Source organism: Pelodiscus sinensis, chromosome 5 (genome assembly GCF_052426305.1).
Source record: "Pelodiscus sinensis isolate ZL-2025 chromosome 5, ASM5242630v1, whole genome shotgun sequence".
NCBI classification, from domain to species: domain Eukaryota; kingdom Metazoa; phylum Chordata; order Testudines; family Trionychidae; genus Pelodiscus; species Pelodiscus sinensis.
In genome coordinates this window covers 94,429,831-94,446,362 of record NC_143056.1, presented here as the reverse complement: position 1 = coordinate 94,446,362, position 16,532 = coordinate 94,429,831, and the positions used below count along the sequence as shown (strand labels likewise).

Here is a 16,532-nt window from a genome sequence, read left to right as displayed (position 1 = left end):
GTACTGCAATGAGTTGAATTCTGGCCCTACTTGGCCAGCTGAGAGTTCCATTATTTGGGGTGGGAGATGGGAGGGGAATTGACAGCTGATATACAGCTGGCAGAGCTGCTTACTGCATCATATGTTCCAACTCACCCTATTACAGGAGCCATGGCAGGGGCAGGGAAGGTTGAAGGAAGGGAGCTGAGCTCTGTTGGCATGCTCTAACTCATGTCAACTCTGAATAAGGAAGCTGTAACTGATTCCCTGATACTCATACTGCTCCTGTACTCAGCATGGACCAGACACAGGAGACTTCAAGCCCCATGTGTCTTGGAATTTTCTTTTTTCATCTATAGCTCCCTAAAATAAAATTAAAAATAAAACAAAGTAACCACCTCCTGCTGTGCCCCACCCCAATGTTTAATTACAAACTTCCACCATCTGTTCTTTTGTTGTGCTTAGAAATGAGGCTAAACCAAGCTCCTGCTGAACTTTTGGGAAATCCAGATTCAAATCTGATTTTTCCAGCTCATCTCTAGTTACTTTTCATAAAAACTAAATTCCTGTTTTAACAGATAAAATCTTAACTCTTAATTCAGAATGAATCATTTTTCTTGTACAGCTGAAGTGACATAAAATAAATCCTGTCAAGGATGAGAACTCTTTTCAGCTTCAGACAGTACTTTACCTGCTTGCAATAGCAGAGCAAGCAAGGAAAGAGAAACTATTGATATATGCAGCCACACACAGCAGCAAATCTGGTGGTCTAATGTTGTGATGGTGGGTCACTTAGAATAAGAGCTAGGTTTTTAATATTGCTCCCTGTCTGTGAACCAATATCACGTTATATGAATAGAAATGTGAGCAGTGTTATATAGCATGCTGTACAAATTAAAGTCATTCTCTAAAGACTATAGCTACCACATTATTGAAGCATATCAATAAAACTTTAAGTATCATGATGTAAAGAAAACTCGATGAATTTTAGCATGATTCTTGGTGTGTCACTCAGCTACTTGTTAACACAGAGAGAAGAAAAATGAAGGAGCCCTTTTCATTTCAGCTACAATGCCTTTAGAATTATACATACACACACACATATTTATATTTATGCTGATATGTGATAGTCCACATAGTTTTAAGAAATGCATAACAGATTAGATTTTAATCCCTACCTGGTAAAAATAATTCTTCTTGCATTTCTGCTCTGGCTTGTTCTGAAAAGCACCTTTTCTTCAGCCATTCAGCCTCAAATTCACTGGTGTGTTTGTCTGGCCATGTAACATACACCTTATATCATAAAATTAAAAAAAAAAGATGATTAACAATGGAGAGATTCAATGAAATCTGCCGGCCTGAAACCATTACCCAAGAGACCAGCAACATTCAATCTCCTTACTAGAAAAGTAATTGAAATACATTACCTGATACTTTGCAATTAAATGTCTCTTGTGGGGGCAACCTCTCCAGTTTCATATAACTGTGAACACTATCAAAAGACCATTTAAACATCACGTACATTCAAGGCCAGTTTCACAACGATGAAGTGACAGGGCTTGCTGACTGGTACTGGATGCCTTCATTCCTTATCTCTGCTTCACTTAGCCATGGTATGTTCCATATGGGTCCCAGTAAGGGAAAGGAGGACATGGATAGATCATGGAGGGTAGCACTTGACTATGGGGGGGGGGGGGACGTGGAGAAAGTGACAATAGTTTGTCAGGGAAGGGGAGGACAACTTGGAAGGACTGAAGGAGCACGACAAGTGAGGAGGAGTGCCTGGGAATACTTTCTAAAACTATTTGGCTATGTCTACACTGGCATGATTTTCCGGAAATGCTTTTAACGGAAAAGTTTTAAAAGTTTTCCGTTAAAAGCATTTTCCGAAAAGAGCGTCTAGATTGGCAGGACGCTTTTCTGGAAAAGCTCTTTTTCCGGAAAAGCATCCGTGGCCAATCTAGACGCGCTTTTCCGCAAAAAAGCCCCGATCGTCATTTTCACGATCGGGGCTTTTTTGCGGAAAACACTACTGTGCTGTTTACACTGGCCCTTTTCTGGAACAGTTTTCCAGAAAAAGACTTTTGCCAGAACGGGAGCAGCATAGTTTTTCCGGAAAAGCACTGATGATTTTACATTAGATCATCAGTGCTTTTCCGGAAATTCAAGCGGCCAGTGTAGACAGCTGGCAAGTTTTTCCGTAAAAGCGGCTGATTTTCCGGAATAACTTACCAGTGTAGACAGCCTCTCTGTTGGCTATGACCTATCAGATGTTCTAAAAATGACATATTCATTGCCTTTTTTTCTGCTGCAGGAAATTGATAAAAGAACAGAAGGACTTGGGCTGTAATCAGTAGTGATTCCTGATGAAGGAATAAAAAAATTCCACCCACCCGGTCTGTAGATACTGACTCCCCATTATTGTAATATAAATGATAAGTACTAAATAATTAAATAGAATGCAGAAGCTTCAACTGGAATTCGTGTCCCCCTGTGTTAGGTGCTGTACAGAGGTAGACAAGCTCTTCTCTAAAGAGCTTAGTTTAATATAGGTTGTAGCTCTAAAAACCGGCACTCTCTGGTCTGGCATCATCCATGGTCCAACAGGACTACAGATACTCCTGAACCAGAGAGCCTGGGAGTCTAAGGGCAGGTCTGCCAGCTGGGTGGGGCATCATGGTCGGCAGTCCGGCTGGGGGCAGGACCGGGGCCGGAGCCCTACAGCAGTTTCCAGCAGCCCCTGGGAGCATGAGGCTGGAGCCTCGTGGCAGCATGGGCCCAAAATCCCCGCTGCAACCCCCAGGAGTGCGGGGCCAGGGCTGGACCCTGCAGCTGCTCCAGGCTGCGTGAGGCTGTAGCCCTGCGACAGGAGTCAGAATCTGTGTCTCTCAGGGAGCCAGCAGCAGCTGGGCAAGCAGTCCAGCCAGGTTTTGGGGAGGGGAAGGGGGCGAGGTAGGGTTGACTACCAGGGGCAGCCTGCCAACAGCAGGCGATGAGCTTGGAGACCAGTGGCAGAAGAACTTCCCTTGTCTGGCAAATTCTCGAAAGTGCCAGACCACGGAGGTCCAATCTGTAATTATAATTCAAGTGTATGGGTAAAGTAGGTGTTTACCTTGTCTTCGGACAATTCAGAGAGACATTGCATGCTAATGGACTGGAAGCTAGGAATTCAGAAATATTAATCCTAGCTCTGTGTAGTTTGAGCAAATCAGGTCAATTATTTGAGCTTCTTCAACTGCAAAATGGGGATAATAACCCTTATTTCCCTCCCATGTTTATAAAGTATGTTGAAGATACCAGTGCTAAGGAGCATTATTAATGATAAAATAAAGGAAATGGAAATTGCATACAGGCAGTCCCCGACTTACGCGGATCCGACTTATGTCGGATCCGCAGTTACGAACGGGGCTTTTCTCGCCCTGGAGGACACGGACTGCGGGACCTTGCGGTCCCGCCGCCCATGTACTCCGGGGCGAGAAAAGCTGCTCCGCGTCTCCCTGGTCTGCAGACCAGGAAGACGCGGAGCAAAGCTGTGGAGGGGTTCGGGCAGCGGGGCAGCCCAGGCGCGCCTGGGCTGTCCCGTTGCTGGCTTCCCCCGAGGCTTTGCAAAGCCACGGAGGGGCTGGGGTTGTGGGGCAGCCCAGGCGCGCCTGAGCTGCCGCGCTGCCCCAGCCCCTCCGCGGCTTTGCAAAGCCTCGGGGGAAGCCGGCAGCAGGACAGCCCAGGCGCGCCTGAGCTGCACCGCTGCCCCAGCCCCTCCGCGGCTTTGCAAAGCCTTGGGGGAAGCCGGCAGCGGGACAGCCCAGGCGCGCCTGAGCTGCCCCGCTGCCCCAGCCCCTCCGCGGCTTTGCAAAGCCTCGGGGGAAGCCGGCAGCGGGACAGCCCAGAAGCGCCTGGGCTGCCCCGCTGCCCGAGCCCCTCCGCGGCTTTGCTCCTCGTCTTCCTGGAGACCCCCCAGCAGACCAGGGAGACATGGAGCAAAGCAGACCAGCAGACCAGTGCGCCCCCCAGCAGACCAGGCTTTTCTCACCTGGGGTAGAGCAGATGGGGCTGCTGGGTTGGTCCTGCAGCGCCGCTCCTCGGCGCTACTGGACCAACCGGGCAGCACCCCAGCAGCTCTTCCCCAGGTGTCCCCAAGTAAGCCGCTGCTTAAACTGATCAGCGGCTGACTACAGGAAGCCCGAGGCAGAGTTGCTCTGCCCCAGGCTTCCTGGAATCAGCCGCTGATCAGTTTCAGCAGCAGCTGACTTGGGGACACCTGGGGCAGAGCAGCTGGGGTGCTGCCCGGTTGGTCCCCGCAGCGCCCCAGCTGCTCTGTCTTAGGCGTCCAGATTCAGCTGCTGTTGAAACTGATCAGCGGCTGATTCCAGGCAGCCCAGGGCAGAGCAACTCTGCCTCGGGGTTCCTGTAGTCAGCCGCTGGTCAGTTTCAGCAGCGGTTGAATCTGGAAGCCAGTTCCGACTTACACACAAATTCAACTTAAGAACAAACCTACAGTCCCTATCTTGTACGTAACCCGGGGACTGCCTGTATCTGTTTTATAACCTTCACATTTTGCCAGGCAAGAAGATAAAGGGTCAAGTCCTGCACTTAATTGCACCTGCGCAATCTCACTGATTTCACTGAGGTTTCACAGTGGAGACGAAGGGCAGATATGATCCAAAGGATGGTTCTCTCTCCAAATGTATAAATGTCAGGTGGTCAAATAAGTTTTAAAAATATTCTTTAAAAAACTAATTAAAGAATTTTCCTGCCATGGCCTTTGAGGACTCTGCTTTATTATAAAATTACAAACAGAGGTCTTGGCAAGAATAAAGACAGTCACTTTCTTTGTGGGGGAGACATACTATCCTTACTCCATAAAGGAGCCTCAGTGGGAAAAGGAGTCTGTAGGGTATGGAGTTATACACACAGGAAAAGAAGTTTGAAGGAGTAGAAGACTGAGGTGTTAAGAGTCTACAATTTTATCCTCAAACCATTGTGGTAAGAATGTCCCTTCTCTCTAAAGTTGAAGAAAATTGTTTTGGGGGTTCCTATATCAAATGCTTAACATTTCCGAAGGGGATTTTACCATAAGAATGACATAAATGAAAGGACTTGGATTCCTCAAATGACAACTACATTTAGAAATCCTGAAAACGCACAGTATGTTTTGTGGACCCATGTTTATGGCATACACTAATATTCGAGCTGCAGTCTTCTCTGTGTACTGTAGGCTAACAAACAGATTGGCAAGAAGCAGTATGCAAACATCATATGAAAGCAACATTTAAAAAAATACCTTTTGCGTATCTGTCAAAGTGACCTCCTTCACTGCGATGGTAACATCCAGGTCTTCCAAAAGCAGTTTGCGTGCTTTAGCAGAATGCAGGAAGCAGTTAGGGCACTGGCAGTTGTCTCTTAGCCATACAGCAGGGTAAAGGCTCTTACTCCCATCTCCCCAGTGAATGCAGACAAAATTATTCACGTCCAAAGTTTCCACCTTCTTGATACTCGCACTCATGTTGAAAGGCTGAACTGCTCCAGCGGTATGCTGCCAACAATTCCTAGAGGAAGGCAGACTAGTAAGAATACTCCTGTCCTTTTTCACTAGCAGCAGCATGTGTGAATAGTCTTGGTAGACTTTGGTCCTGAATAGGTTTTTAGCCACAGCATTCCACATTTTGATGACTCTTACAAAATCTTCAGCTCAAGAATGCCTTTTACCCAATGCAAGTTCCTCCAAGTACTATAAATAAGAACAAAATTAATAATCATAGAAAGACAATGCACAAGAGAGACACACATTTCCTCTTCTCTTCCTACCTTCCCCCAAACTCTGTCCTGGGGATACATATTCTCTGTAACTTAGAAGCTTTACCCAAAGACAAATAAGGTTGCTAGATGGTTTCAACAAAAATATCGGACACACTTGACATTACATCACAATCTACATTATATCTTATTTAGAAAATACCAGACATTTATATTTTCTCAATTTGTTTCCCAAGAAGAAAGCTCAAATATTGGACTGTCCAGTTCAAAACCGAACACTTGGCAACCCTAAAGACAAATGTACAGCTAGGACTAAATTGTAAACTATGACTAGTGAATTTGGATGGTGTCTCAACTTGCTACATCTTACAGGGGCCTTATTTTCAGTGAGCTGAAAACTTTTTGAAAAATCAGGTCTCTCAATTTGGTATCTCAAATTGTACACCCCAAAAATTCAGAAGTGTGCATCTCAAGCAGTTGATTTTGAAAATTTAGACTTTAATATGCTTTATCCTATCTCAACTCATATCTTTGTTGATGATATCCAAAGACTGAATTATCATCCTGCAAGGGAAGGATAGAGCTTGTGGATATAAGATGCATCAGATGTTAAACTAAGAACAGAACCTGTGACTGAATATTTACCTTATTCAGAAAAACAACTGCTCTTCTCCCTGGATTAATAAATAGTGTGTGTGTCTGTTTCTGGCTTGTTCAATATTTGTTATGTTTCTTTATACATATGAAGGAGGCGGGGAGAATACTCAGGTCTTTGCATAGAATCCTGGCCTTATTAAAGTCAATGGCAAACTGGCATTGATTTCAATAGGGCTTTACCCTCACTCTTTACAGAGAAGACATTCCCATGAGTTGAAAAGGTGTTCTGCGTGATTAAGGACTGCAGGATTCCGTCCAGGGTTTTAATTTTTTCCTCCACTGCTTATGAGTGGCAATTATGTGGTATGGGTAACTTGTGCTTCTTCTGTTTTTTATTTAGTTTAACTGAATAAAAAGTAAAATATTTCTACTTTTCCCCTTCTCTGGGCATACTAATCCAAGGATCCCATGATCGATGTATCATTCATCAGCCTTGTTCCATTTTCATAGGTCTGTATAACAATACATTCAAGCAAGGCACAGTTACAACTGTAAGCTGTTAACATGCACACATTTACACTTAAACTTTGTAGGTGTCTCTCCCTCTTCTAAAACAGTAGTTCTTATTCAGAATGATCATTTCTGCTATATGTGTTTATTCACCACTTTTTCAAAACATTAATCCCAATACCAAGATTTTCCTACTAACTGTAAAAAATATTAACATCGCTGAAATGGACTGCAATCTGTTTATCAAATACAACAAGAATTCTCTTGACAAAGCTTTAGGGGGTGTGCTTCAGAAGAATTTTGAATGTTTTAATTTATTTTTAACATGGAATAATTAGAGACTTATTCTTATCTCTTTAAAGGACAGATTTACTCAACAAATACTCGGAAACAATGAGGGTTTCTGTACTATTGAAATCCCAGGAGACCTTGATGCCAAATACAAGTTGAACTTTTCTGGTCTTGGACTCTCTGGCGGACCGCAGATGTTGCTGGAGCAGAGAGCCCCAGTGTCTGGAAGCGAGGCTGGTTGGGAGTCTGACAGCTGGGAGCCAGAAATAGTGCTGGTCCAGAATTGGAGCCCAGTCGTGTGGGCCAGTAGCAGAGCTGGTCTGGCGGTCATGAGCAGAGCTGGAGCCAGGAGCCCAGCCAGGGCTGGGAGCAGAGCCAGTCCAGCAGCTAGGGGCAGGGATCCTGGCCAGGGTCAGCAGCAGGGCTGGCTCCTGCAAGAGAGCCCACCCATGATGCTGGTGGCATCCTCAGGAGAGCCTGGAGGCCAGTATCAAAGGGGCTAGAATAGACCTCCCATAATACAGCAAACTCCCACGTTCATGAGGATTCCGTAACCAGGGAGATCCAACCTGTAGAGTAGGGGGTTCTCAAACTTTGTGATACCGTGACTCCCCTCTAAGTTGCTCGCAACCCCCGGGGAGGTCGGGATCCACAGTTTGAGAACAACAATAACATGAGTAACATGATTATCTTAATGTGCTGCAAACCTTGGGTCAGGCTCCTTAGCTGGTATAAATTATCATAGGTTCCCTGAATACAATGGTGTTGCACCACCTTCTCTAAGGTTCTTTCAAGTTATTTGGGGCGGGGGGAAGGGGTGAGGAGACAGCTGCCGACTACATACAATCTTATTAGGGATGTTAGCAAACTTTTATTTTTGTAAATGTGTAACCATGGAATTTTTTAATGTTTACACGTGGGGGGGAGGGGGGATATGGCAGAAGGGCAGGGTTTATCAGAAGCAAGGGTGTCTCTAAACTGACACCACGACTTTTAAGCTAGCTCCTCCCAAGCACCAGCTCCCACCTGCCCTCCTCCCCATGCTGATGCGTCTGATAGAGGCAGCAGCATGGCGATGAGGGGGAGGCAGCTCCATGGGAACTGGTGCTTTTAAGCTGGCTCCTCCCAAGCACTGGTTCCCACCTACCCCGCCACATTACTGCTTCTGAGGGAGGTGTAGGGGGGGGGGTGGTTAGGCAGTTCCACAGGATTCGGCATGTGCAGGGATCCAGCTTAAAGGCTCCTCCTTCTACCCTCCCCCTGCTGCCTCTGATACAGAGGCAGCGGGGGGGAGGGGAGGTTGTAGTCATTAGGAACAACCAATAAGCCCAGGCTTATCAGTTAATTGTGTAACCGACACGCTAACATCCCTAAAGCCTGTATTTCTAAAAGTTCTTATAAAAGGAAACCTCAGGATGGCTAAAAGCTGGGCCAGGCCCTTTAAAGCCCAGCCCTTTTGTAAGGGTGTGGAGCTATGCTGATCCAGGACAAGGGGAGGAAGCATTCTGTTTCAGAAAGCTGGAGATTCTTGTCTCCACAGAGGAGGCACAGTGATTTTTGAGACAGAAAGGATGTGAGTTTCACTGCTAATTGACCACAGGGAAAATTGCAGCAAGAATTTTCAAGCTTCATGTTCTCCTTTGATGGGTATTGCTTAACTGGTATCTGTTTGTAGTGATGGATAACTGCCTCATTCAAAATGCATGGCAAGCAAAATTTGTTCTAAAATAGATGGCAATAAACCTCAAGTGGTTTGGAAAGCAAGGCCAACATGCAAAATAAGAAAGAAGCCACCAACCATTTCATGAATAGGCTCTGGGAAAGGCATAATAAGGACGCTGGAAAATATCCTTTGGGTATAATTTATACTATAAAGAGGGAATATTGCAACCCAAACACAAATTTAAAAATGTAATTTTCATTGGATTTGAGAAGTATGTGATGTCACTCTTGAGGGTAAGATCAGATAGACAGCTGTAGTAGTACAGTAAAACTCCTAATGGTCTGGCACCATCTGGAACCTGGAAGTGCTCCAGGCAGCCGGACAATTGGAGCTGCTCTGCCCCCGGCTTCCCCGATTCAGCCACTGCTGAAACTGACCAGCAGCTGACTCCAGGAAGCCCGGGGCAGAGCAAAGCCAGGGTGCTCTGCCCTGGGCTTCCTGGAGTCAGCCGCTGGTCAGTTTCAGCAGTGGCTGACTTGGGGAAGTCTGGGGCAGAGCAGCTGGGGTGCTGCCGGGTTGATCCCGCAGCGCCAAGGGGTGCATCTCCCCCACTCCACCCCAGCCCTCTTATAGCCCTCCCTTCCGATAATCCAGCATCTCTGATAATCCGGCACCCCCTGGGTCCTAAAGGTGCCGGATTATCGGAAGTTTACTATAGTTAGTTTTTTTCTCTTCCATGCTAAGGGTATTTGTTTTTTTAATATATAGTTGATATTCTTGTTCACAGAGAAATGTTGCAGTCTCAGATTCTATGTTCTATTCTCTTTCCTACACAATCTATTGCTGGGAGAATCTTGAACAGGAAGTAGTGCTGAGCTACATTGCAAATGGGAAAGCTTGTACTACTAGGGTAAGTCTAGACTATATGGCTCCGTCGACAGAGCCATGTAAAATAGTTTATTTGGCATAGTCAAAGAAGCGGGGATTTAAATAATCCCCGCTTCATTAAAATAAAAATGGCCGCCACGCTGTTCCGACGATCAGCACAACGCAGCGGCCATTTTTATTTTAATGAAGCGGGGATTATTTAAATCCCTGCTTCTTTGACTATGCCGAATAAACTATTTTACATGGCTCCGTCGACGGAGCCATGTAGTCTAAATGTAACCCTGGAGTTGCCATATTTGTTCTGTGCACAAATGACTTTAGTTTCTAAGGCCAGACTAATGGTGCTTTCTCAAACACTAAACATTAATTTAAAAATACATTCAGTCTTCATATCCAGAATCCACACACTTTCAGAATGTGACGAAAGGTCATTCTCTTTACATAGTTCTTTCTCTAATCAGGAAGTCTGGGAGCAAGGCAGAGTCATTTGCTGAAAGAGGCAGGAAAAGTCCATTCTGAAACTAGCTAATATTGAAATGTCAGTGTTCACTTTAATTTCTTACTGTGGGTGAAATTAAAACAGCCTTGTTACTCTCTAAAAAAGGAAGAGGGGTTGTTTCATTAATGACAGCAAAACCAAACAGCAGCATGTTGTACTGCTTTGAGCCTATTTTGGGTGGATAACAATTCTGTTGAAATGATCATACAAATTTTCTACAACAATGAAAACCATGTTTTTCAAAGGTGCAGAAACACTGTGTGTCTGGTTCTAATTTTCCCAATATTTGAGCCTGATTCTGATCTCTGACTGATGTAAATCCGGACTAAGTACTGAAACAGTGGAGTTACACCAGCATAAGAAAAGTTGCCTTGGATTCGACTATGATTCCATTTGCTAACAATTTGTGACAGATCTCTGGAATAGCTGAGAGTGGCAAAAATATTTCCGTTGTGGTGAAGTTACCCATTTCCTCCTTTAAATATACAAAAGTTCCTGTTGCCAAACCTTTCTGCTTATCCACTCAATGTGGAGAGATTATTGTTTCCCTCAAGTCATATCATGGCCATTTTAAAAACAACCCCAAATCAATGCCAATGGGGAGTTCAGCTTAGAAACAGCAAAGTCCCTTTGATATTGTTCTTCCCTAGTGCATTTACAAAAACCTCTGTTATTCTCCTCTCACTTACATCAGTGTAATGCCACTGACTTCAGCAGAAATTCCAAATTTCCAACAGTATAAAGGTGAGGAAAAATCAGAAGATACAGGACAAATCTTTAGCTGAACTGGCAAAGTCTTACTGACTTAAACGGAAATACAACAATTACACCAGCTAAAGATCTGGCTCATTTCTGTAAAGAAAATTATTTACAATCAAGTAATTTTACATTACAACAATGCATGGAACATACAAATTAAAATGAGCCTTTAAGTTACAACAAACAATAGCCACTTTAATCCCGAAGGAAGGAATCCATATGGGGGTATTTGCACAATGACTTCACGTTTAGTTCATTTGTCTTAATTTTCCTGAGTCCCATATAGACACAGCCCCTATATTGTAACTGAAGATATTTTCATAAAAGCAGGAAGGGGCCTGCCTGATTCTGTTATCACCTATCCACTCCTTCTACACAAGTGTCCGTCCAATGGCTTCAATGGAGTTATTGTTGATTTACATTTGTATCAGAGCAGAATCAAACCTAGGATCTTTATTTCTGAAGCGTCTGTGTTCCAGTTTCTTATTCCTGACATGAAAACAGTTAGCTATGGAAATAATTATAGTCATTGGGAGAGCGTGACAGAAACAATGACTCTATTCCCAGTGGTTAGAGTATCTAATTGAGAATTCAACATAGAGTGTGTACACATTCTTTGGTGCACGGTCAGAGTTCCACCTAAAAAGCTCTGCAACACAACAAATATTTACAGATATTCCTTTTTGCAAGTTGCCTTAGGATTGAGGCCCTTTCCAAAGTGGTACTTGGCAAGATAACACAGCTACAGTAAAGATGTAAATATCCTATAAAACAGTTAACCAGTTTAATGATTAAAATGATATCATTTAACCAGTTCAGAAGTTTCAGAGGGGCAGCGAAGTTAGTCTGTAACAGGAAAAACTTAAAAAACAATAAATAGTCTGGCAGCACTTTAACAAATCATGCAGATAGTATGAGCTTTCCTGGGCACAGCCCACTTCTTCAGATGACCGGAGTCTGGACTTCCAACACTCTTGTCATCTGAAGAAGTGGATTGTGCTCACGAAACTCATGATGCCATCTACATGTTTTGTAAGTCTTTAAAGTGCTACCAGACTATTTGTTGTTTTTTAAGTTTATCATTTAACTAGTTAACCATTGGCAGGTCGGCAGAGAGCAGATTTGGCGGGGGTCCCGCTGCTTCTGTAGGGATCCCAACTGCCAGGTGACGTGGGATTCTGCTGCAGGCCGGCCTGACCAAGTGGCCCCCAGCCATAGCAGGCTGGCCTAGAGCAAACATGGCTGCAGCGGGCCATCCATCAGGGCTTGCTTACCAGGTAACTGATTAACCTTTTATATCCCTAAGGTACAATATTTCATACTCCAGCTCTGCATAAAACCACTTTGAGACCACAGGGACCGACAAGACCACCTATAACTACCATATGCAGAAACAGTAAAAACATCAGCACTAATATGCCCTGGACTTGACAACACTGTAGAACTCCCTGCCCCATGATGTCAGAAAGTCAATTACTGCAACAGGATTTTTTTTTTTTAAGAGGACTGGATGATTTGATGACCAGTATTTTTAGTTACACCAGTTAAAATTAGTTAATTGAATTTCAGTGTTTCACAGCATAAACTGATTACTGCGGGGTCAGGAAAGCAAAATCTCCCAAGTTTACAGCAGTGTACAGTTTGGCCAGATTCATTAAGCATTTTTCTCTCCATGTTCTTTGAAGCATCAGACACTACTCACTTCCAAAGGCATGCAACCAGACTGAATGACTGTTTAAGGTAAATCTTGTATTTATAATAAGCTTAAAATGGAACTTTTTTTCAGGACCAGTTTGTAGAGATTTGCTGCATGTAGCCTATTGCCCCCAAACAAAAACTCAAAAGTCCGCAAGAAATCTATCCCTAAAATCCACAATCTAATTTACACATGTAACAAATTAACAATCTGGAGGAATGCTTTAGTAGTCTGAATCTGGGATTTGAAACACAAAGACTCACTGGAGCATAGAAGTCCACAGCTATTATTAGCACTTACTGGAGAAGGCATGTCCTGAGAAAGCAAGCAGCTGAGTGTTTTTGGCATGCTTCTTAAGGGTAGCATATTGCCCCTTAGCCAAAACCATATCCCCACTCTCCCCACCACCAGCCCTGGATGCTTCTGTGTCGCTACACTCCATGCCAAAGCTGGATGCATTTCATAGCGGCTGTTGCCTGCTTTAAGGACCATAGACATGGGAAGATATTTATAACTACCCCCGCCCCTCCAAAACATTAATGACCTCTGGGCTGAAAAAAGCACAATCCACATTTACGGCAAGCCCCGCAGCTCCTTTTCCAAGGCTGGCGTCCCCTTCCTGGGACCCTCTGTCGTGCCCTGCCCCCATGTGCACCCCCGGCTTTACATGCACAGAGTCCCCCAGCTGATCCTCCCCACCTGTCGCCCTGCAGCGGCCCCTGTGTTCCGGCGTCCCGCCCCCTGCTGTGGGGCGCCTTAGGCAGGGCCTGGGGGCAGGAGGAGGCGCTGCCAAGCCCGCCCGCCAGCCAGAGCTGGGGCTGCGATCGGAGTGCGTGGGGAAAGCGGGGGGCCTGCGGCTCTTACCTACACCCCCCCGCACCGGCGCAGGGGCCTGCTCGTGCGGCGCCGCCGCCCCGCCCTGCAACCAGCTGGCGGGGACAAGGGCGCGCGGGCCGGGCCAAGTGGGGGAAAGGTCCCACGGCCGCCCCCGAGCGGAGGCGCCACCTGCTAGCGCGTGAGTCAGGACGGCGGCAGCCGCGGCGGGCTCCCGGTTGTTAATCCGCACGGGGCGGGGGGCAGCGCCCCCTGCAGACCATGGGAGCCGCGGGGGCACCATGCCTGGCGCCAGGGTGCTGCTGCGCCCCCGGGCTAGAAGTGCTTTCCATTGCATCCGGCTAAGGCAGGCATGTCCAAAGTCCGGCCCGCGGGCCAACTGCGGCCCGTGTTTCGGTTTAATACGGCCCCACAGGTAATTTGGCAATATCTATTTTTTATGGCCCCCAACGAATCCATATGTATTGAGATGAATACATTGTAAAATCTCAGTTAATGTCAGGTGGTCTAAATCAGTTATAAATATATTTGGACACAACATGTATACTTGGTATTATGTTCCTGTTCATATTTTTGAACTTAAAAGTTGACAGACAACCTTTATTACCAATAATATGTGATGTACTTTACAATGTTCCTGACATATATTTCAGCTTCCCGGATTTTTTTTTTCATCTGGCCTTCAGATATGAAAGGCAGAGTGATTTAACACCTGTTTAGATTTGTCATCCATGTGACGAAATGAAAAGTATGCCGTTTGCAATAAACTTTGCATAAAATAGTTAATTTGTGTTTAATTTTAATGGTTCAAAGAATGTCAGGCAAAATGGTCGGCCCTCACGCATGTTCACTTCATAAAATCTGGCCCTCTTTGAAAAAAGTTTGGACACCCCTGGGCTAAGGGGTTAGAGCTTAGTTCGGTGGCTCTCAGCACCCCACTCTACAACTTGCTTCAGCACCCTCGCTTCTGATAAACCCTGCCCTTCCACGTGTGCCCCCCTAAAACACTGCCCAAGCCACTGCCAGCCCATGACATTACCCCGCCCAGCTGAATAATGTCCTTAAACGCCAGAAACCCGCTCTCCGTCAGGCATAAAGAGTGAAACTAGTTCTCTTTGCCCTGCGGGGAAACCTCGTGCTAACAGCGGGTGAGGAAGAATCTTCGTCAATTACAACCGGTCCTTTGGCTAAGAAACTGATGGGGTCACGGTGACTTTATTTGTGGTATCGTTGTGCATCTGTGGCTGGACGTGAAGCAGATGTGCTTAGATTGAACATAATAATTAATGGATTTTGAAATGATGTAAAAAGGTGCCAAAGTCTTAGAACAAAATAGAAACAAATCTGTTTTTAAGAAAATGAAATAAAGATGTTTTAAATAAGAACAATCACAAGAAAAGAAACTGGCAGTTATATTTAGTCAGTTCATTGAGGCAGTGGTAGTTTAACATTCTGCTTTGTCTTAAAAAGACACAAGAACTCTGTAGAGCAGTGGTGTCCAACCTTTTTACACCCAAAATCACTTTTTAAATGTCAGAAGAAGCCAAGATCTACCACCCCATCCTTCCCCCCAAACCCCACCCCTTCCCTGAAGCCCCGCCCTCTCTATTCTCCTCCTCTCCATCGCTTGCTATCTCCAGCCCTTATACGCTCTACACTGCCGCTTCCCCCTTTCCCCCTCGATTCTTCTGTAGGAAGAGGTTTTTCCAACATTTGGCCTGTCTAGACTGGACCAAATGTCAGAAAAACCCCTTCTTTTGGAAGCCCCCTTATTCCTCATGGAATGAGGAATACAGGTGTTACCAAAAGAGCATGTTTGATCTTCCACTAAAAAAAGCGGAAGAACAAACGTGTCTCTGGATGCGGAAGAGTTTTTCTGGGATATCTCTGGAATCCTGGAAAAACGACTGCAGTCTAGCAGTACCCTCACTGGGTTGAGACAGGATGTGTGGGCTCTGGGGTGGGAATGAGGGATTTGGGTGTGGGAAGGGGTGAGAGGTGCAAGCTCTGGGAGAAAATTTGGATGCAGGAGGAGGTGGAGAAGGGGATGCTGGCTGGGGGAGGGGGCTCCAGGCTGGGGAGGGTTGGGGTAATAAGCAAGCCACAGGCTTGTGGATGTGAGGGTGCAGGCCCCAACTGTGCTGCTGGGAGCAGAAGAAATGGCACTGGGGAAGGGTGCTAGTGAGTGCTGGGGTGGGGGCAGGGTGTCAGTGGGGGACAGGAGAGATGGGACAGGGTGCCGGGGGGGGGGGCATGAGACAGGGTTCTGCAGCAGGGGACAGGGGGACAGTGGGGACAGGGTGTTGCTGGGGGCAGGCAGTCCCCTGCACTTGCCTCCTCCCGGGACTTCTCCTGCCTCCCCCCCGCAGAGCAGGTAAGTCCCGGAGTGTGCCTCCTCTGGGGCTGACACCCCCCTCCCACAGAGCAGGTAATTCCCGGCTTGTGCCTCCTCTGGGGACTTCCCCCCGCCCCCGCAAGTTCCCAGCATTCCACAGACCTGGGGGAGGGGAACAGCCAGTGCACTTCCGGAACCCCCAGATGTGGTGCACAGCTGCAGGACTTCCATCCACCCCGCAGGGAGCTGGCACTACCTCCATTGTCGCTGGAGGTAGGTAGTGGGGCTTCTTGGGGGTGGAGGGAAATGGGGGAGGGGCACCGAACGCCTTGTAATCGACTGGTCGACGGGTTGGTGAACCTGGGTGTAGAGACATGTTAGTGAACACCGATAACCACACTGAGGGAAATATATAAAGCTTAGTAAGTAAAATAAATGAGCTATTAAATGGGCCAAATGCTTTCCATTGCTCAATATAAAGACAAACTTCTCCACGGAGTTTATAATGGATTCATGTCTGTTTAAGAAGAGCTGAGTTTGTTATCGTGATAATTCCATAGGAGAATCTCCTCAAAAAGATTCTCCACTTTTTATATTCTGAAACGTCAAACAGAGTCTTAATATGTTTCAAACAAACCACATTTTATAAAGTATGGGTGAAAATCCTAAACCCATTAAAATCAGTGTGAATTTTTCCCTTCTTGGCTGGCATAACTCCATTAATTCC

General features: G+C 45.9%; 1 protein-coding gene across 2 annotated transcripts in view; it reads right to left on the bottom strand.

The window, feature by feature from the left end:
* Positions 1-13,829, bottom strand: part of BBOX1 (gamma-butyrobetaine hydroxylase 1) — a 75,025-nt gene extending 61,196 nt beyond the window's left edge. Inside the window, exons 1-3 of one of the 2 annotated variants that reach the window (XM_075927769.2) lie at positions 13,501-13,829; positions 5,261-5,707; positions 1,158-1,272 (exon numbers count right to left, since the gene is read on the bottom strand). In XM_075927769.2, coding sequence (XP_075783884.2) covers positions 1,158-1,272; positions 5,261-5,641 — 496 coding nt within the window. In that variant the 5' untranslated portion in view covers positions 5,642-5,707; positions 13,501-13,829. The other variant, XM_006111505.5, reaches the window with a different exon arrangement.
* Between the last annotated feature and the right edge of the window lie 2,703 nt (positions 13,830-16,532).